At 42.9% G+C, this 21,618-nt stretch overlaps 1 protein-coding gene across 1 annotated transcript in view; it reads right to left on the reverse strand.

Moving 5' to 3' along the window:
- Positions 1 to 21,618, reverse strand: part of LOC121580195 (NADPH--cytochrome P450 reductase-like) — a 30,316-nt gene that overhangs the window by 7,350 nt on the left and 1,348 nt on the right. Inside the window, exons 2-6 of the mRNA XM_041895252.2 lie at positions 17,072 to 17,078; positions 15,633 to 15,679; positions 3,179 to 3,307; positions 2,713 to 2,862; positions 90 to 214 (exon numbers count right to left, since the gene is read on the reverse strand). Of these exons, the coding sequence (XP_041751186.1) occupies positions 90 to 214; positions 2,713 to 2,862; positions 3,179 to 3,307; positions 15,633 to 15,679; positions 17,072 to 17,078 (458 nt within the window). The remainder of the gene's footprint in view (positions 1 to 89; positions 215 to 2,712; positions 2,863 to 3,178; positions 3,308 to 15,632; positions 15,680 to 17,071; positions 17,079 to 21,618) is intronic.

The raw sequence follows: 21,618 nt of genomic DNA on the forward strand, positions 1-21,618 counted from the left end.
AGGGTAAGACAGACATAGAACACAGTCATAGTATTATATTTTGTTAAGATAAATGCATATTTATGAATATGGATTCATTTAGTACTCACTTGCCATCATCGTCTCCCATTCCCAGGTCATAGATCCTCTTGCCACCCAGCTCTTCCAGTCTCTTGTCTGTATACTTTCCCATTGCATTGAAGTGCTCATATGTTTTATTCCCCAAGCCAAACACCTGCAGAGTTCAAAGGCAGACGCTATCAGATATCATAGTAGATCAAAATTAATGACCTACATACACAGTACCAGTCAAAGGTTTAGACACACCTACTCATTCCAGGGTTTTTCTTTATCTTTTCTATTTTCTACATTGTAGAATAATAGTAAAGACATCAAAACTATGAAATAACACATATGGAATCATGTAGTAACCAAAAAAGTGGTAAACAAATAACAATATATTTTATATTTGAGATTCTTCAAAGTAGCCACCCTTTGCCTTGATGACAGCTTTGCAAACTCTTGGCATTTTCTCAACCAGCTTCATGAGGTAGCCACCTGGAATGCATTTCAATTAACAGGTGTGCCTTGTTCTAAGTTAATTTGTGAAATGTCTTTCCTTCTTAATGCATTTGAGCCAATCAGTTGTGACAAGATAGGGGTGGTATACAGAAGATAGCCCTATTTGGTAAAAGACCAAATGATGAAACTGGCTCTCATGAGGACCGCCACAGGAAAGGAAGACCCAGAGTTACCTCTGCTGCAGAGGATAAGTTCATTAGAGTTAACTGCACCTCAGATTGCAGCCCAAATAAATGCTTCACAGAGTTCAAGTAACAGACACATCTCAACATCAACTGTTCAGAGGACACTGCATCAATCAGGCCTTCATGGTCGAATTGCTGCAAAGAAACCACTACTAAAGGACACCAATAAGAAGAAGAGACTTGTTTGGGCCAAGAAACACGAGTAATGGACATTAGACTAGTGGAAATCTGTCCTTTGGTCTTATGAGTCCAAGTTTGAGATTTTTGGTTCTAACCGCCGTGTCTTTGTGAGATGCAGAGTAGGTGAACGGATTATCTCTGCATGTGTGGTTCCCACCGTGAAGCATGGAGGAGGAGGTGTGATGTTGTGGGTGTGCTTTGTTGGTGACTTTATTTAGAATTCAAGGCACACTTAACCAGCATGGCTACCACAGCATTCTGCAACGATATGCCATCCCATCTGGTTTGCGTTTAGTGGGACTATCATTTGTTTTTCAACAGGACAATGTCCCAAAACACACCTCCAGGCTGTGTAAGGGCTATTTGACCAAGGAGAGTGATGGAGTGCTGCATCAGATGACCAGGCCTCCACAATCACCCGACCTCAACCCAATTGAGATGGTTTGGGATGACTTGGACTGCAGAGTGAAGGAAAAGCAGCCAACAAGTGCTCATCATATGTGTGAACTCAAGACTGTTGGAAAAGCATTCCTCATGAAGCTGGTTGAGAGAATGCCAAGAGTGTGCAAAGCTGTCATCAAGGCAAAGGGTGGCTACTTTGAAGAATCTAAAATATAACATATATTTTGATTTGTTTACCACTTTTTTGGTTACTACATGATTCCATATGTGTTATTTAATAGTTTTGATGTCTTCACTATTATTCTACAATGTAGAAAATAGTAAAAATAAAGAAACACCCTTGAATGAGTAGGTGTGTCCAAACTTTTGACTGGTACTGTAAATGCAAAGCTTCCATGATATAGGTCTACGGCCTATATCATGATGCAAACCTGAGTTGACTGTAAATGCAGTAATACACTATATCCTCATGTCCAAGCTGTACATTTACTCAATTACACCATATGGATCAGATCTGCAATCTAAGTGGCTTTCTATGGCTGGATGCACAACAAATGTCAAGAACAAGAAAACATGGATTTCCCAGATAAAACGCCACAACCACATCACAATGCTGTCTCAGGAGAGTCGCACAGCGAGACCCGGAGGAAGCCATGGTTAACATTGTTCAGTAGTGATGTCAATGAGAAAACACTCCAAAACGGAGACTCCCAATGTCTCCAAGCCACAAACTGCCAGTGCTCTCCAGCTCCAGCCTTGAGGTTGGCCAGGCCCGGAGTTTTGTTTGGCAGGACCACATGTTTCCACTTGGTGAGTGAGTTTGGAGGGAAGTGGTGCACTGTAGTAAAGTGTGCATTCCACTAGAGCCTTTCACATGGGAAAGCCTTACACACAGACATCTCAATCCCTACCTCCCCTTCAATGGAGATGCAATATGACTTATTCTGTGTGGATCCTGTCAAAGCTAAACTTGCTGAGCTGCACACCAATGTTGATACATTTACATTTTAGTCATTTAGCAGACGCTCTTATCCAGAGCGACTTACAGTTAGTGCATACATATTTTTTTTTTCATACCCCCTGTGGGAATCGAACCCACAACTCTGACGTTGCAAACGCCATGCTCTATCAACTGAGCTACATCCCTGCCGGCCATTCCCTCCCCTACCCTGGACGATGCTAGGCCAATTGTGCGCCGCCCCATGGGTCTCCCGGTCTCGGCCGGCTACGACAGAGCCTGGATTCGAACCAGGATCTCTAGTGGCACAGCTAGCACTGTGATGCAGTGCCTTAGACCACTGCGCCACTCGGGAGATACCCATGCACCTTGATGCACCTACTACAGATCTATCTCAAAACTAAATTCAGACAGCAAAATACCAACCGCAAAGTTGACTCCGTTCAGGTCCTCATCGGTCTCCTGCATCCAGTCGTAGAAGTCCTGAGCATTGTCTGTGGGGTCCCCCTCCCCATAGGTGGCCATGCAGAACACAGCCAGGGAGTTGTCAATCTCCGCAAGACGAGGCAGCTCCGACTGAGGAGAGAAAGGAATAAAAATACATTGAAAATTGCAAACAGGATTCATTCACCAAACAGCTCTCAGGATGCAACAATGCAGTCATTAGCTCTCCTAATGTTATTAATATAATAAATATCCAATTACATTTTTGGATTTAACTTGAAATGAACAAAAATACATTCTAAGACTAAACTTGAAATAAACAAAAATACACAATAATGGTAAATATTCCACACAAAGCTACTGGAGGTTACATGCGGTATGTAGAACACTGAGACAATATAAATAGTGCACTATACACATGTAAAGTCAGCGGGATTAAGACCAGTACTATGTCATATTCCTCAGGGTCAGCTGACATGCCGCTCATTCCGTAGCGCTGGGCGTCTTTGGCCAGTCGGCCGCAGAACTCCTCAGCAGTGCCCGTCTGAGAGCCATAGAACACCACCATGTTCCTGTTCTGGAGAGGGAGATGGCATCATCAGCAGTCATCCTACATTATAGAGGACTTCTTAAAGTTTCTTAGCTGGACCCATTGGGAACATTGCTTACATCCGCTATGACAGGCTCATTGTACACCCTCCCTCCCAAAAGCCTGGGAGGAATGAGAGAGCCAAGTCTCAGGGTCAGTAGCTTCAGCCCAACATCACATACACACACAAACATACATTTATTTAGTCTCCATATTATGTCTATCTCCGATAAGCTACCAAGGAAAGGGCTAAGAATAGCCCATATTAATATATGTAGCCTTAGAAATAAGGTTAATGAAATCAATAACTTGCTAACATCAGATAACATGCATACTGGCCATCTCTGAAACTAACTTAGATAATTAATTTGAGGATACAGCAGTAGCAATACAGAGATATAACATCTACAGAACAGACAGGAATGTCTATGGGGGAGGTGTTGCTGTTTAGGGCCATATTTCTGTAAAGCTTAGATAGGATCTCATGTCAAATGTCGTTAAAATGTTGTAGTTGCAAGTTCACCTGCTTCATCTAAAGCCTCTTCTTTTGGGTAGTTGTTAAAGGCCACCAAGTGCTGACAGTCAGTATTTGGATAATATGTGTGCAATGCTTGATAATGTGTGTGATTTATTTATTTAATTTTTTATTTCACCTTTATTTAACCAGGTAAGCCAGTTGAGAACAAGTTCTCATGTACAACTGCGACCTGGCCAAGATAAAGCAAAGCAGTGCGATAAAAACAACAACACAGAGTTACATATGGGGTAAAACAAAACATAAAGTCAAAAATACAACAGAAAAATTTAAAATATATATACAGTGTGTGCAAATGTAGCAAGTTATGGAGGTAAGGCAATAAATAGGCCATAGTGCAAAAATAATTACAATTAGTATTAACACTGGAATGATAGATGTGCAAGAGATGATGTGCAAATAGAGATACTGGGGTGCAAATGATCAAAATAAATAACAATATGGGGATGAGGTAGTTGGGTGGGCTAATTTCAGATGGGCTGTGTACAGGTGCAGTGATCGGTAAGGTGCTCTGACAACTGATGCTTAAAGTTAGTGAGGGAGATAAGAGTCTCCAGCTTCAGAGATTTTTGCAGTTCGTTCCAGTCATTGGCAGCAGAGAACTGGAAGGAATGGCGGCCAAAGGAGGTGTTGGCTTTGGGGATGACCAGTGAGATATACCTGCTGGAGCGCATACTACGGATGTGTGTTGCTATGGTGACCAATGAGCTAAGATAAGGCAAGGATTTGCCTAGCAGTGATTTATAGATGGCTTGGAGCCAGTGGGTTTGGCGATGAATATGTAGTGAGGACCAGCCAACAAGAGCGTACAGGTCACAGTGGTGGGTAGTATATGGGGCTTTGGTGACAAAACGGATGGCACTGTGATAGACTACATCCAATTTGCTGAGTAGAGTGTTGGAGGCTATTTTGTAAATGACATCGCCGAAGTCAAGGATCGGTAGGATAGTCAGTTTTACGAGGGCATGTTTGGCAGCATGAGTGAAGGAGGCTTTGTTGCGAAATAGGAAGCCGATTCTGGATTTAACTTTGGATTGGAGATGCTTAATGTGAGTCTGGAAGGAGAGTTTACAGTCTAACCAGACACCTAAGTATTTGTAGTTGTCCACATACTCTAGGTCAGACCCGTCGAGAGTAGTGATTCTAGTCGGGTGGGCGGGTGCCAGCACCGTTCGATTGAAGAGCATGCATTTAGTTTTACTTGTGTTTAAGAGCAGTTGGAGGCTACGGAAGGAGTGTTGTATGGCATTGAAGCTCGTTTGGAGGTTTGTTAACACAGTGTCCAATGAAGGGCCAGATGTATACAAAATGGTGTCGTCTGCATAGAGGTGGATCTGAGAATCACCAGCAGCAAGAGCGACATCATTGATATACACAGAGAAAAGAGTCGGCCCAAGAATTGAACACTGTGGCACCCCAATAGAGACTGCCATAGGTCCAGACAACAGGCCCTCCGATTTGACACATTGAACTCTATCTGAGAAGTAGTTGGTGAACCAGGCGAGGCAGTCATTTGAGAAACCAAGGCTATTTAATCTGCCAATAAGAATGCGGTGGTTGACAGAGTCGAAAGCCTTGGCCAGGTCGATGAAGACGGCTGCACAGTACTGTCTATTATCGATCGCGGTTATAATATCGTTTAGGACCTTGAGCGTGGCTGAGGTGCACCCATGACCAGCTCGGAAACCGGATTGCATAGCGGAGAAGTTACGGTGTGATTCGAAATGGTCGGTGATCTGTTTGTTAACTTGGCTTTCAAAAACTTTCGAAAGGCAGGGCAGGATGGATATAGGTCTGTAACAGTTTGGATCTAGAGTGTCACCCCCTGGGGATCTCAGACGTTACAAAAGAGAGGTTGAACAGGCTAGTAATAGGGGTTGCGACAATTTCGGCGGCTAGTTTTAGAAAGAAAGGGTCCAGATTGTCTAGCGCAGATGATTTGTAGGAGTCCAGATTTTGCAGCTCTTTCAGAACATCAGCTGTCTGAATTTATGTGAAGGAGAAGTTGGGGGGCATGGGCAAGATGCAGCGGAGGGTGCAGAGCTGGTGACCAGGGTAGTGGTAGCCAGGTGGAAAGCATGGCCAGCCGTAGCAAAATGCTTGTTGAAATTCTCGATTATTGTAGATTTATCAGTGGTGATAGTGTTTCCTAGCCTCAGTGCAGTGGGCAGCTGGGAGGAGGTGCTCTTATTCTCCATGGACTTTACAGTGTCCCAAAACGTTTTGGAGTTAGTGCTACAGGATGCTAATTTCTGTTTGAAAAAGCTAGCCTTTGCTTTCCTAACTTCCCTGAAAAGTTGCATATCGCGGGGGCTATTCGATGCTAATGCAGTACGCCACAGGATGTTTTTGTGCTGGTCAAGGGCAGTCAAGTCTGAGGAGAACCAGGGGCTATATCTGTTCTTAGTTCTGAATTTTTTGAATGGGGCATGCTTATTTAAGATTGAGAGGAAAGCACTTTTAAAGAACAACCAGGCATCCTCTACTGACGGAATGAGATCGATATCCATCCAGGATACCTGGGCTAGGTCAATTAGGAAGGCCTGCTCGCTAAAGTGTTTTAGGGAGCGTTTGACAGTGATGAGGGGTGGTCGTTTGACCGTGGACCCGTTACGGACGCAGGCAATAAGGCAGTGATCGTTGAGATCCTGGTTGAAGACAGCGGAGGTGTATTTAGAGGGTAAGTTAGTCAGGATGATATCTATAACGGTGCCCATGTTTACGGATTTAGGGTTGTACCTGGTAGGTTCCTTGATAATTTGTGTGAGATTGAGGGCATCTAGTTTGGATTGTAGGATGGCCGGGGTGTTAAGCATATCCCAGTTTAGGTCACCAAGCAGTACAAACTCTGAGGATAGATGGGGGGCAATCAATTCACATATGGTGTCCAGGGCACAGCTGGGGGCTGAAGGGGGTCTGTAGCAAGCGGCAACAGTGAGAGACTTATTTCTGGAAAGGTGGATTTTTAGAAGTAGGAGCTCAAACTGTTTGGGCACAGACCTGGATAGTATGATAGATCTCTACAGTAGATTGCAACTCCACCCCCTTTGGCAGTTCTATCTAGATGGAAAATGTTGTAGTTGGGGATGGACATTTCGAATTGATGCTACAGCACAGGCTAGCAGGAGGCACGGCTGTTGTTTGCGTGTGCTAGCGGGCCGGGGCTAGCAGATGGATCTTCGTGGTCGTCGCAACGGGAAGCCTGTTGAAACCACAGACGATTACGTCGGCAGACCAGTCGTGATGGATCGGTGGGGCTCCGTGTCGACTCTAGGAGGTCCCGTCCGGTTGACAGAGAAGTAGATAGCCGGGAGATGGGCCTGACTCGAGGCTAGCTCAAGGCTGATTAGCCAACAACAACATCCATTTGGTTGCAGCTAGCTAGTTGCGATGATCCGGAGTTAAAGGTGCAGTGATTCAGTGATTCCGGCAGAAAAACCGATATGTTCTGGGTCGATAACGCGCTGTGCAGACAGTGCAGACTGGCCGATAATAGTCCAGGCTAGAGCTGGCTGGTAGGTAGTGCAGGCCACGGACAATGGTGAAAAACCGCTAACGGTGGCTAATAGCAAGTAGCTAGTTAGCTGGCTACTCCCGTCTGGTAGACAGAGAGGTAGATAGCCGGGATATGGGCCTGGTTAGAGGCTAGCTCAAGGCTAACTGGTGCTTGCTGCGGGGGCAGTGGTGATTAGTCAACAGCAACATCCATTCGGTTGCGGCTAGCTAGTTGCGATCCGGTGTTAATGTCCAGTGATTCAGTTATTCCGGCAGAAAATCTGATGTTCTGGGTGAAAACTGCTAACGCTGGCTAATAGCAAGTAGCTAGTTAGCTGGCTAGCTAGTTTCAACTGGAGATTCTAGATAAAAGGTAAGTCAATAATAGAATCCGTTCCACATTGAGTGAGGCGGGTTGCTGGAAAGTATATTTAGTAGAAGGATGAAAAGTGTGATAGGGAAATATGTAAGAAAAATACAAAAATAATACAAAAACAGGCTATTTACACGGACACACACACAGAGTACACGACCGCACTGCTACCCCATCTTGGACATAATGATGTTAACAGAGAGGTCTATTGTCTGGGTGACTTGAACATTGACTGTTTAGCAACTAGCTGTCCTCTCAAGAGGAAGCTTCTAACTGTGACTAATGCCTTAATACGACCCAGGTTATCACTCAACCAACTAGAGTGCATACCAATAGTGTTGGATCTGTGACATCCACTTGTATTGATCATATCTTCACTAATGCTGCAGAGCTTTTCTGCAAAGCAATATCAATTTCCATTGGCTGAAGTGACCATAATATTGTGACAATAAGAAGGAAAGCCAAAGTGCAAAAGGTTGGGCCCAAAGAAATTGATAAGAGATCATAAAAAATGTTTTCTCAGGACTCTTGTTGAAGATGCAAAACATGTATGGTGGTGTATTAGGAAGTTAATCCAGATGCAGCACTGGAAGTATATAAAAAATATATTCCAGCACTGGACGTATTTGTAAATTAATTATTGTCAATTGTTGGCAAGTATGCACCTGTTAAGAAACTAACTGTGAGAACTGTTAGAGCCCCCTGGATTGAATATGAATTGGAAAAAATTGTGGTTCAAAGAAAGTATGCAAAAGAGGTGGCAAACAAGTCAGGCTGCTCAGCTGATTGGTTGATATACTGTAAATTGAGACATTTTATGACTAAACTTAACAAAAAGAACAATAAATTATTTTACCAAATGCAATGGAAAAGGACTTTGGAGTACCTTCAATTACACTGAACAAAAATATAAACGCAACATGTACATTTTCCATACACACTTAAAGCTTAATTCTCTAAAATGTGCAGTTTTGTTACACAACACAATGCCACAGATGTCTCAAGTTTTGAGGGAGCGTGCAACTGGTATGCTGACAGCATAAGCCTCCTCCAACGTCGTTTTAGAGAATTTGACAGTACGTCCAACCCGCCACATAACCGCAGACCACGTGTATGATGTCGTGTGGTCGAGTGGTTTGCACGTTGTGAACAGAGTGCCCCATGGTGGCAGTGGGGTTATGGTATGGGCAGGCATAAGATACGGACAACAAACACAATTGCATTTTATTAACGGCAATTTGAATGCACAGAGATAACGTGACGAGATCCTGAGGCCCATTGTCGTGCCATTAATCCGCCGCCATCACCTCATGTTTCAGCATGATAATGCACGGCCCCATGTCGCAAGGATCTGTACACAATTCCTGGAAGCTGAAAATGTCCCAGTTCTTCCATGGCCTGCATACTCAGACGTCACCCACTGAGCATGTTTGGGATGTTCTGGATCGACGTGTACGACAGCATGTTCCAGTTCCCACCAATATTCAGCAACTTCGCACAGCCATTGAAGAGGAGTGGGACAACATTCCACATGCCACAACAACAGCCTGATCAACTCTATGCGAAGGAGATGTCGCGCTGCATGAGGCAAATGGCAGTCATACCAGATACTGACTGGTTTTCTGATCCACGCCCCTACCTTTTAAAAAAAGCTATCTGTGACCAACAGATGCATATCTGTATTCCCAGTCATGTGAAATCCATAGAGTAGGGCCTAATTAATTTATTTCAATTGACTGATTTCCTTTTATGAACTGTAACTCAGCAAAATCTTTGAAATTGTTGCATGTTGCTTTATATTTTTGTTCAGTATATACAGTGGGGAAAAAAAGTATTTAGTCAGCCACCAATTGTGCAAGTTCTCCCACTTAAAAAGATGAGAGAGGCCTGTAATTTTCATCATAGGTACACGTCAACTATGACAGACAAAATGAGAAAAAATAATCCAGAAAATCACATTGTAGGATTTTTAATGAATTTATTGGCAAATGATGGTGGAAAATAAGTATTTGGTCAATAACAAAAGTTTCTCAATACTTTGTTATATACCCTTTGTTGGCAATGACACAGGTCAAACGTTTTCTGTAAGTCTTCACAAGGTTTTCACACACTGTTTCTGGTATTTTGGCCCATTCCTCCATGCAGATCTCCTCTAGAGCAGTGATGTTTTGAGGCTGTCGCTGGGCAACACGGACTTTCAACTCCCTCCAAAGATTTTCTATGGGGTTGAGATCTGGAGACTGGCTAGGCCACTCCAGGACCTTGAAATGCTTCTTACGAAGCCACTCCTTCGTTGCCCGGGCGGTGTGTTTGGGATCATTGTCATGCTGAAAGACTCAGCCACGTTTCATCTTCAATGCCCTTGCTGATGGAAGGAGGTTTTCACTCAAAATCTCACGATACATGGCCCCATTCATTCTTTCCTTTACACGGATCAGTCGTCCTGGTCCCTTTGCAGAAAAACAGCCCCAAAGCATGATGTTTCCACCCCCATGCTTCACAGTAGGTATGGTGTTCTTTGGATGCAACTCAGCATTCTTTGTCCTCCAAACATGACGAGTTGAGTTTTTACCAAAAAGTTATATTTTGGTTTCATCTGACCATATGACATTCTCCCAATCCTCTTCTGGATCATCCAAATGCACTTCAGACGGGCCTGGACATGTACTGGCTTAAGCAGGGGGACACGTCTTGCACTGCAGGATTTGAGTCCCTGGCGGCGTAGTGTGTTACTGATGGTAGGCTTTGTTACTTTGGTCCCAGCTCTCTGCAGGTCATTCACTAGGTCCCCCGTGTGGTTCTGGGATTTTTGCTCACCGTTCTTGTGATCATTTTGACCCCACGGGGTGAGATCTTGCGTGGAGCCCCAGATCGAGGGAGATTATCAGTGGTCTTGTATGTCTTCCATTTCCTAATAATTGCTCCCACAGTTGATTTCTTCAAACCAAGCTGCTTACCTATTGCAGATTCAGTCTTCCCAGCCTGGTGCAGGTCTACAATTTTGTTTCTGGTGTCCTTTGACAGCTCTTTGGTCTTGGCCATAGTGGAGTTTGGAGTGTGACTGTTTGAGGTTGTGGACAGGTGTATTTTATACTGATAACAAGTTCAAACAGGTGCCATTAATACAGGTAACGAGTGGAGGACAGAGGAGCCTCTTAAAGAAGAAGTTACAGGTCTGTGAGAGCCAGAAATCTTGCTTGTTTGTAGGTGACCAAATACTTATTTTCCACCATAATTTGCAAATAAATTCATAAAAAATCCTACGATGTGATTTTCTGGATTTTTTTTCCTCAATTTGTCTGTCATAGTTGACGTGTACCTTTGATGAAAATTACAGGCATCTCTCATCTTTTTAAGTGGGAGAACTTGCACAATTGGTGGCTGACTAAATACTTTTTTTCCCCACTGTATCATGGTCAGAAACCCCAATTAATCTCCATCGTTCATTGAAGTTGATGGGTAATTTATAACAAAACCTTTCGATATTGTCAATCATTACAATTACTATTTCACTAGTAAAGTGGAAAAACTTAGAAGTGAAATGACAACATGGAACAGTGAACCATCATATTTTTATATAAAAGATCTAATAATGAAAGAGAAGGATTGCTGTTTTGAATTTGGTCAAGTTAGTGTGGGAGAGGTGGAAAAACGATTGTTATCCATCAATAATGATAAGCCACCAGGTATAGACAACTTTGATGGGAACATTTTGAGAATGGTAGCAGACTGTATTGCCAACCCTATGTGCTATATCTTTAACCAAAGCCTAAAGCAGCGATTCTCAACTGGTGGGTCGCGACCTAAGGTTTTGAATGGGTCGTGAGCGTAAAAAAGGTTGAAAAATATATATACACTACCGTTCAAAAGTTTGGGGTCACATAGAAATGTCCTTGTTTTCGAAAGAAAAGCACTTTTTTTGTACATTAAAATAAAATAAAATTGATCAGAAATACAGTGTAGACATTGTTAATGTTGTAAATGGCTATTGTAGCTGGAAACTGCTGATTTTTTATGGAATATCTACATAGGCGTACAGAGGCCCATTATCAGCAACCATCAGTCCTGTGTTCCAATGGCACGCTGTGTTTGCTAATCCAAGTTTATCATTTTAAAAGGCTAATTGATCATTAGAAAACCCTTTTGCAATTATGTTAGCACAGCTGAAAACTGTTGAGCAGATTAAAGAAGCAATAAAACTGGCCTTCTTGAGACTAGTTGAGTATCTGGAGCATCAGCAATTGTGGGTTCGATTACAGGCTCAAAATGGCCAGAAACAAATAACTTTCTTCTGAAACTCGTCAGTCTATTCTTGTTCTGAGAAATGAAGGCTATTCCATGCGAGAAATTGCCAAGAAACTGAAGATCTCGTACAACGCTGTGTACTACTCACTCAACAGCCAGCTACAATAGCCATTTACAACATTAACAAGTCTACACTGTATTTCTGATCAATTTGATGTTATTTTAATGGATAAAAAAATTGCTTTTCTTTCGAAAACAACGACATTTCTAAGTGACCCCAAACTTTTGAACGGTAGTGTATATTATATTTTTAAAAATACTCCAGTCCGAACTTAAATGTCTAAAACCAGGTAGAAAGTGTGTAGAAATGATAATGAACCTATACTTCTAAATAATTTAACCTCAACTATTTTTCTTCAATCACAGTATTTTTGGATTTGGTTGTTTTTGTAGTCTCAAACCAGTGAGCTTAACATTCTTCATCAAGAATATGGCCAAAATGGAATTATTGTCAATGAAAAAGGTGGGACTGATGTTCCCTTATCATATAATTGGTACATTTACAATATAACATTAAACATAGTTTTCCAGATTGCATTTTGGCAACAACAAAATAATGCGATGCGAATATTGGATCGCAAATGAGAAACCTGGTTCAATTTGGGTCCAGAGGCAAAACCAGTTGAGAACCACTGGCCTAAAGGAGTGTGTGTGTCCATAGGCCTGAAAGGAAGCTAAAGTAATTCCACTGCCTAAAAAAGTAGTAAAGCACCCTTTGCTGGCTCTAACAGCCAATCAGTTTGCTGCCTGTTCTTGGTAAACTGATGGAGAGGATTGTGTTTGACCAAATGCAATGCTATTTTTTAAATACAATGGTTTACATGTCAGCACCCAAAGCCAGTGAGATACAGTCAGTATCAGAATGTATGATTAATAATAAACTGGTCTTAAATACTCACATCAACACCATCATCCCGGAAACCCTAGACCCACTTAAATTCCCATACCGCCCCAACAGATCCATAGATGACGCAATCTCAATCGCACTCCACACTGCCCTTTCCCACCTGGACAAAAGGAACACCTATGTGAGAATGCTGTTCATTGACTACAGCTCAGCGTTCAACACCATAGTGGCCACAAAGCTCATCACTAAGCTAAGGACCCTGGGACTAAACACCTCCCTCTGCAACTGGATCCTAGACTTCCTGACGGGCCGCCCCCGGGTGGTAAGGGTAGGCAACAACATCTGCCACGCTGATCCTCAACACGGGGGCCCATCAGGGGTGCTTGCTTAGTCCCCTCCTGTACTCCCTGTTCACCCACGACTGTGTTGCCAAGCACGACTCCAACTCCATCATTAAGTTTGCTGATGACACAACGGTGGTAGGCCTGATCACCGACAACGATGAAACAGCCTGTAGGGAGGAGGTCAGAGACCTGGCAGTGTGGTGCCAGGACAACAACCTCGCCCTCATTGTGAGCAAGACAAAGGAGATGATCGCAGACTACAGGAAAAGGAGGGCCGAACACGCCCCCATTCACATCGATGGGGCTGTAGTGGAGCAGGTCGAGAGTTTCAAGTTCCTTGGTGTCCACATCAACAACAAACTATCATGGTCCAAACACAACAAGAAAGTCGTGAAGAGGGCACGACAACGCCTTTTTCCCCTCAGGAGACTGAAAAGATTTGGCATTGTATTTGGTTCAAAACCTTCTCTAAGACCTAAACCTCAACTGAAGTTGTACATAAATGGTGTGACCATTGAGCAAGTTGAGGAAGCTAAACTCCTAGGTATAACATTGGATGGTCAATTATCATGGGCAAGTCATATAAGTTGTTGTGAAGATGGGGAGGGGTATGTCTGTTATAAAAAGATGTTATGCGTTTTTGACACAAAAATCAACTGTACTAATTGTTCAGGCTCTGGTCTTGTCCCATCTTGATTACTGTCCGGTAATATGGTCAAGTGTAGCAAAGAAAACTGAGTAGCACGCCTTGCCCTTAACTGCACATACAGAACTAACATCAACAACATGCACGGCAGTCTTTCCTGGTTGAGGGTTGACGAGAGATTAACTGCTTCTCTTCTAGTTTTTACTTTACGAAAATTCCATATTGTCTGCATAATCAAATAACATTCAGCTCAGACACCCATACATACCCCACAAGACACGCACCAGGGGTCTCTTCAAAGTCGCCAAGTCCAAAACGAATTCACGGCAACGGACAGTTTTATACAGAGCCATGACCACATGGAACTCCCTTCCATCTCCAATTACTCAAGCAAACAGCAAAATTACCTTTAAAAACTGATTCAACAACAACTCATGGAATGGCGGAGACACACACACACATCATCTTTTGTTGTTGTATTGTTTGTATTATTTATTTTTTGTATATCATTGTATTTAAAATTGTGTGACTGTCCTTGTATTTATTATGGCTCCCCATTAGCTGTCACCAAGGCAGCAGCTACACTTCCTGATTAAGGCAGTTAAATACAATTTTATATACAATTCAATACATTTCACCACACATTATGTGTGTGCACTCAGGCCACTACTCTTCAACACAAAATCCATGTGTATGTGTGTATAGTGCATATGTTATCGTGTTTATGCCTGTGACTGTGCGTCTCTTCACAGTCCTCGCTGTTCCATTAGGTTTCTTTTTTTCTGATTTTTTTATCTGATTTTACTGCTTGCATGAGTTACTTGATGTGGAACAGAGTTCCATGTAGTCATTGCTCTATGTAGTACTGTGTGCCTCCCATGGACTTGGGGACTGTGAAGAGACCTCTGGTGGCATGTCTTGTGGGGTATGCATGGGTGTCTGAGCTGTGTCCTAGTAGTCTAAACAGACAGCTCGGTACATTCAGCATGTCAATACTTCTCACAAATATAAGTAGTGATGAAGTCAATCTCTCCTCCACTTTGAGCCAGGAGAGATTGACATGCATATTATTAATGTTAGCTCTCTGTGTACATTTAAGGGCCAGCCGTGCTGCCTTGTTTTGGGCCGATTTTAATTTTCCAAAGTCCCTCTTTGTGGCACCTGACCACACAACTAGATAGTAGTCAAGGTGCAACAAAACAAGGGCCTGTAGGACCTGCCTTGTTGATAGCGTTGTTAAGAAGGCAGAGCAGGGCTTTATTATGGACAGACCTCTCCCCATCTTAGCTACTGTTGCATCAATATTTATTGACCATGACAGTTTACAATCCAGGGTTACTCCAAGCAGTTTAGTCTCCTCAAATTGCTCAATTTCCACATTATTCATTACAAGATTTAGTTGAGGTTTAGGGTTTAGTGAATGATTTGTCCCAAATGCAATGCCTTTAGTTTTTGAAATATTTAGGGCTAACTTAATTCTTGCCACCCATTCTGAAACTGACTGCAGCTCTTTGTCTATCAGTGTATCAGTGTTTTGTTACTTGTCATGTTCTGTGCTTTTTGTGGACCCCAGGAAAAGTAGCTGCTGCTTCTGCAAAAGCTAATATCGTCCAAATATACCCCGACTAGAAACCACATTTTTTTATATGACAGTCACCAAAGCAAGTTAAGTGGCATATTGCCTACATTTACTAAATAAATAGACATAATTTTATCTAAACTAATTGCTTTCTACTTAGGACACAGCATTTAGCATAAAGCTACTAACCGTTTTCTTCATTTTCTCAATGAAGCTGGTTTCTCGCTGTGGGGTGACTCTGGAGAAAAACACAAAGCAGATGTTAAAGGCAAACATCAGCATGTTAACTTAGTTATTCAGTCTACTAAATGGCTATTACACTGACTCGCAAATGAGAGGCCATTTGAGGAGGGAGAGTAGAAAATGTTCTTTACTCTGGCATTCTCAACCCCTTCTGACCCCATGGGAGAGATTTTTGTATGAGTCACACCCACTTGCTAACATGTACCACAGTACTGAAATCCCTTCACAAGTCATGGAAACGCAGAACAGAAATAGCTCAGTTTATCGTTGGTAAAAACTTTGAACAAAGACAGTAAATACATGTGAAACTCATTAATGATTATAACATGTCAATTGTCAATGAAACGTGTGCTCCTTAGCAGAGAACATTGGAGGTATAATTTCAAGTTACGCTCTTGCAACATAGAATTATCAAGAGGAAGTCAAGAAGTGACAATTGTTGCATGTGGTGACAGTATCTTAAGTCAATTGTTAGGCTACTTTCAGACTATAGCCTTTTTGATGACATGCTATCATAATCATAAGATTCTGCAACATTGATTCTTATCTCTAAAACACTGGTAAGCAGCCTGGGAAGCTGAAGTGCAAATGAGCTAATCAAGTCTAATCTTTTGCAAAAGTAACACACATTTCCCTGAAGAGCATCAACATGATAGACAGTGGACGGAGCATAGTGGAACAAGCTGTCACACACACACACACACACACAGAGAGCGAGAGAGAGACTGACCTGGCTGCTGCTGCCTGTCTCTCTTTGGGCAGAGAGAACACACATCCCATGGCTAGAGGCAGTGTTCTCCAGCACCCCACAACACACTTGATCCACAGTGGGACACAATCCAATAAAGCGGTTGAGGAAGAAGCCCCTCAGGACTGACTAAGGGCTGGCCTCGCCATAGTGAATTATGCCGATGCGGGAGCGATTCTCAGTCTCTCACTGAACATACTTCCCACCACCACCCCCGGCAGCAAGGCTGGGAAGGCACCGACAATATAGCATGACATTTCCCTTAAAGCCCTTCAAGCAGAGCAGCCGACGACACACATAATCCAAAAAAACTGACATGCCCCTGCACACACACACATCAACACTCTGACATACTCATCCGCTCACTACATCCTTCCTCCTTTCCTCTACAATCTGTAGGGACTAGACCACCCGAGTCACCCTGGCAACCATTAACTTCGTAAATATGTATTTATAAAGAGAGATGAGGCAGAGCTGAATGAGGCACATTTCAAACCCCTGAGCCGAGAGTGTGTCACTATGGTTACCTAATCTATCATAAAAGGTTGCCATTTGTGACACGGCTCTGCTCCATTCATGCTCCCTAAAAGGCAAATTAGGAACGGCTTCCGCAGAAGAGAGGCTGAACAGAGAATACTGCTTGGCTTTGGCCTCAACTTTCCACCTCGGAGAGCTTTCAAAGGGAAAGAGCATCTGCTGGGTCTTCTGGCGCACTGGGGAAATTTCAAAAATGGGCTGTGTAGAAGACCAAAGACAAAAATAGTGCACAAAGACAGTGTCTTCTTCTCCAACAAAAAAGAACCACAGTGAAATGCGAGCCAGCCAAGCACAAGGAAACTCCAAGGTAGCTCTCCCCTTTCCTGCACTCCCCGAAACCTTTTCCTGGAATTTTCATAGCTTCAGTTGTGGGCCATTTCCTCCTCCTGCATATTTCATTCAATGGGGTTTTGGTGGTGCGGAGGGGAGCCAGGGGATATGAGTGAGAGAGTGAGAGAGTGAGAGAGTGAGAGTGAGAGAGTGAGAGAGTGAGAGAGTGAGAGAGTGAGAACCAAAGAAAAGTAACAACAGTGATAAACGGTTTGATGAAGAATGCAAAAACCTAAGAAAGACATTGAGAAACCTATCTAACCAAAAACATAGAGACCCAGAAAACCTGAGCCTACGCCTTCACTATGGTGAATCACTAAAACAATACAGAAATACACTACGGAAAAAGAAGGAACAGCATGTCAGAAATCAGCTCAATGTAATTGAAGAATCCATAGACTCTAACCACTTCTGGGAAAATTGGAAAACACTAAACAAACAAACACGAAGAGCTATCTATCCAAAATGGAGATGTATGGGTAAACCACTTCTCCAATCTTTTTGGCCCTATAACAGAGAACAAACAGCAAAAAAATATACATGATCAAATGCAAATCTTAGAATCAACTATTAAAGACTACCAGAACCCACTGGATTCTCCAATTACATTGAATGAACTACAGGACAAAATACAAACCCTCCAACCCAAAAAGTCCTGTGGTGTTGATGGTATCCTCAATGAAATGATAAAATATACAGACCACAAATTTCAATTAGCTATACTTAAACTCTTTAACATCATCCTTAGCTCTGGCATCTTCCCCAATATTTGGAACCAAGGACTGATCACCCCAATCCACAAAAGTGGAGACAAATTTGACCCCAATAACTACTGTGGGATGTGCGTCAACAGCAACCTTGGGAAAATCCTCTGCATTATCATTAACAGCAGACTAGTTCATTTCCTCAGTGAAAACAATGTACTGAGCAAATGTCAAATTGGCTTTTTACCAAATTACCGTACGACAGACCACGTATTCACCCTGCACACCCTAACTGACAAACAAACAAACCAAAACAAAGGCAAAGTCTTCTCATGCTTTGTTGATTTCAAAAAAAGCTTTTGACTCAATTTGGCATGAGGGTCTGCTATACAAATTGATGGAAAGTGGGGTTGGGGGAAAAAACATACGACATGATAAAATCCATGTACACAAACAACAAGTGTGCGGTTAAAATTGGCAAAAAACACACACATTTCTTTCCACAGGGCCGTGGGGTGAGACAGGGATGCAGTTTAAGCCCCACCCTCTTCAACATATATATATCAACGAATTGGCGAGGGCACTAGAACAGTCTGCAGCACCCGGCCTCACCCTACTAGAATCTGAAGTCAAATGTCTTCTGTTTGCTGATGATCTGGTGCTTCTGTCACCAACCAAGGAGGGCCTACAGCAGCACCTAGATCTTCTGCACAGATTCTGTCAGACCTGGGCCCTGACAGTAAATCTCAGCAAGACAAAAATAATGGTGTTCCAAAAAAGGTCCAGTTGCCAGGACCACAAATACAAATTCCATCTAGACACTGTTGCCCTAGAGCACACAAAAAACTATACATACCTCGGCCTAAACATCAGCGCCACAGGTAACTTCCACAAAGCTGTGAACGATCTGAGAGACAAGGCAAGAAGGGCCTTCTATGCCATCAAAAGGAACATAAAATTTGACATACCAATTAGGATCTGGCTAAAAATACTTGAATCAGTTATAGAACCCATTGCCCTTTATGGTTGTGAGGTCTGGGGTCCGCTCACCAACCAAGAATTCACAAAATGAGACAAACACCAAATTGAGACTCTGCATGCAGAATTCTGCAAAAACATCCTCTGTGTACAACGTAAAACACCAAATAATGCATGCAGAGCAGAATTAGGCCAATACCCGCTAATTATCAAAATCCAGAAAAGAGCCGTTAAATTCTATAACCACTTAAAAGGAAGCGATTCCCAAACCTTCCATAACAAAGCCATCACCTACAGAGAGATGAACTTGGAGAAGAGTCCCCTAAGTAAGCTGGTCCTGGGGCAACACAATTAGACCCAACCAAATCATGAGAAAACAAAAAGAGAATTACTTGACACATTGGAAAGATCAAACAAAAAAACAGAGCAAACTAGAATGCTATTTGGCCCTAAACAGAGAGTACACAGTGGCAGAATACCTGACCACTGTGACTGACCCAAACTTAAGGAAAGCTTTGACTATGTACAGACTCAGTGAGCATAGCCTTGCTATTGAGAAAGGCCGCCGTAGGCAGACCTGGCTCTCAAGAGAAGACAGGCTATGTGCACACTGCCCACAAAATGAGGTGGAAACTGAGCTGCACTTCCTAACCTCCTGTCAAGGGTGCTGAAGGTGGGTGTGGTGTAGGAATCAAGCGCAGGACGCAGAAACTAAGTCCAAAAGACTTTAGTGAAAATACACGTAATACACGAGCCCAACAAGCCCGGAGGCGATATACAAACGCACACAGGCGTAAACAAAAGGCGCACTAACATGTGCGAAAAACCTCTCCAACCAACGGAGGGAAACACGTAGCAACGAACACCAAACAGAAGCGTAATCACACACAACACCTGACGCACACAACGAGAACTAAATAGGACACTAATGAACACTAACTAGAAACAGGTGTACAACATCAAGACAAAACCAAACGAACATGAAACATAGAACGGTGGCAGCTAGTACTCCGGGGACGACGACCGCCGAAACCTGCCCGAGCAAGGAGGAGGAGCAGCCTCGGCCGAAACCGTGACACCTCCTGCCAAATGTATGACCATATTAGAGACACATATTTCCCTCAGATTACAGCGATCTACAAAGAATTCGAAAACAAACCCAATTTTGATAAACTCCCTTATCTACTGGGTGAAAAACCACAGCGTGCCATCACAGCTGCAAGATTTGTGACCTGTTGCCACAAGAAAAGGGCAACCAGTGAAGAACAAACACCATTGTAAATACAACCCATATTTATGTTTATTTATTTTCCCATTTGTACTTTAACTATTTGCACATTGTTACAACACTGTATATATACATAATATGACATTTGAAATGTCTTTATTCTTTTGAAACTTCTGAGTGTAATGTTTACTGTTAATATTTATTGTTTATTTCACTTTTGTTTACTATCTACTTCACTTGCTTTGGCAATGTTAACATACGTTTCCCATGCCAATAAAGCCCTTAAATTATAATTAGAGAGAGAGAGAGAGAGAGAGAGAGAGAGAGAGAGAGAGAGAGAGAGAGAGAGAGAGAGAGAGAGAGAGAGAGAGAGAGAGAGAGAGAGAGAGAGAGAGAGAGAGAGAGAGAGAGAGAGAGAGAGAGAGAGAGAGAGAGAGAGAGAGAGAGAGAGAGAGAGAGAGAGAGAGAGAGAGAGAGAGAGAGAGAGAGAGAGAGAGAGAGAGAGAGAGAGAGAGAGAGAGAGAGAGAGAAGAAAACACACACACACAGAGCGAGAGAGAGAGACTGACCTGGCTGCTGCTGCCTGTCTCTCTTTGGGCAGAGAGAACACACATCCCATGGCTAGAGGCAGTGTTCTCCAGCACCCCACAACACACTTGATCCACAGTGGGACACAATCCAATAAAGCAGTTGAGGAAGAAGCCCCTCAGGACTGACTAAGGGCTGGCCTCGCCATAGTGAGAAGGAAGAGAGAGGAGAAAGAGAGAGAGGAGAAAGAGAGAGAGAAAGGAGAAAGAGGGAGAGGAGAAATAAAAGAGATAGATAGAGATAGGAGAATGATGGGGAGAGGAGAAAGAGAGAGAGAAGAGAGAGAGGAGAAAGAGGGAGAGAGGAGAAAGAGAGAGAGCGAGAGAGCAAGAGAGAGAGCGAGAGAGAGTGCGAGCGAGGAGAAAAAGAGAGAGAGGAGAAAGAGAGAGAAGAGAGAGAAGAGAGAGGATATATATAGAGAGAGAGGAGAAAGAGGGAGAGAGGCTAAAGGAAGAGAAGAAAGAAAGAAAGAAAGAAAGAAAGAGGAGAAAGAGAGGAGAGAGAGAAGAGAGAGGAGAAAGAGAGAGAGAGAGGAGAAAGAGAGAGAGAGGAGAGAGAGAGAAGAGCAAAAAAGAGAGAGAGGAGAAAGAGAGAGAGAAGAGTGAAAAAGAGAGGAGAGATAAAGAGGAGAAAGAGAGGAGAAAGAGAGAACAAGAGAGAAGAGAAAGAGAGAGAGGAGAAGAGAGAATAAGAGAGAGACAGAGATAGAGAAATAGAGAGATGAGAAAGAGAGAGGAGAACGAGAGCAGAGAGAGCGAGAGAGAGCAAGAGAGAGCAAGAGAGTGAGAGAAATTAACTACTAGTGTGTTTTAGCTCTCT

This window comes from Coregonus clupeaformis, chromosome 13, assembly GCF_020615455.1.
Source record: "Coregonus clupeaformis isolate EN_2021a chromosome 13, ASM2061545v1, whole genome shotgun sequence".
In the NCBI taxonomy this organism is placed as follows: Eukaryota; Metazoa; Chordata; class Actinopteri; order Salmoniformes; family Salmonidae; genus Coregonus; species Coregonus clupeaformis.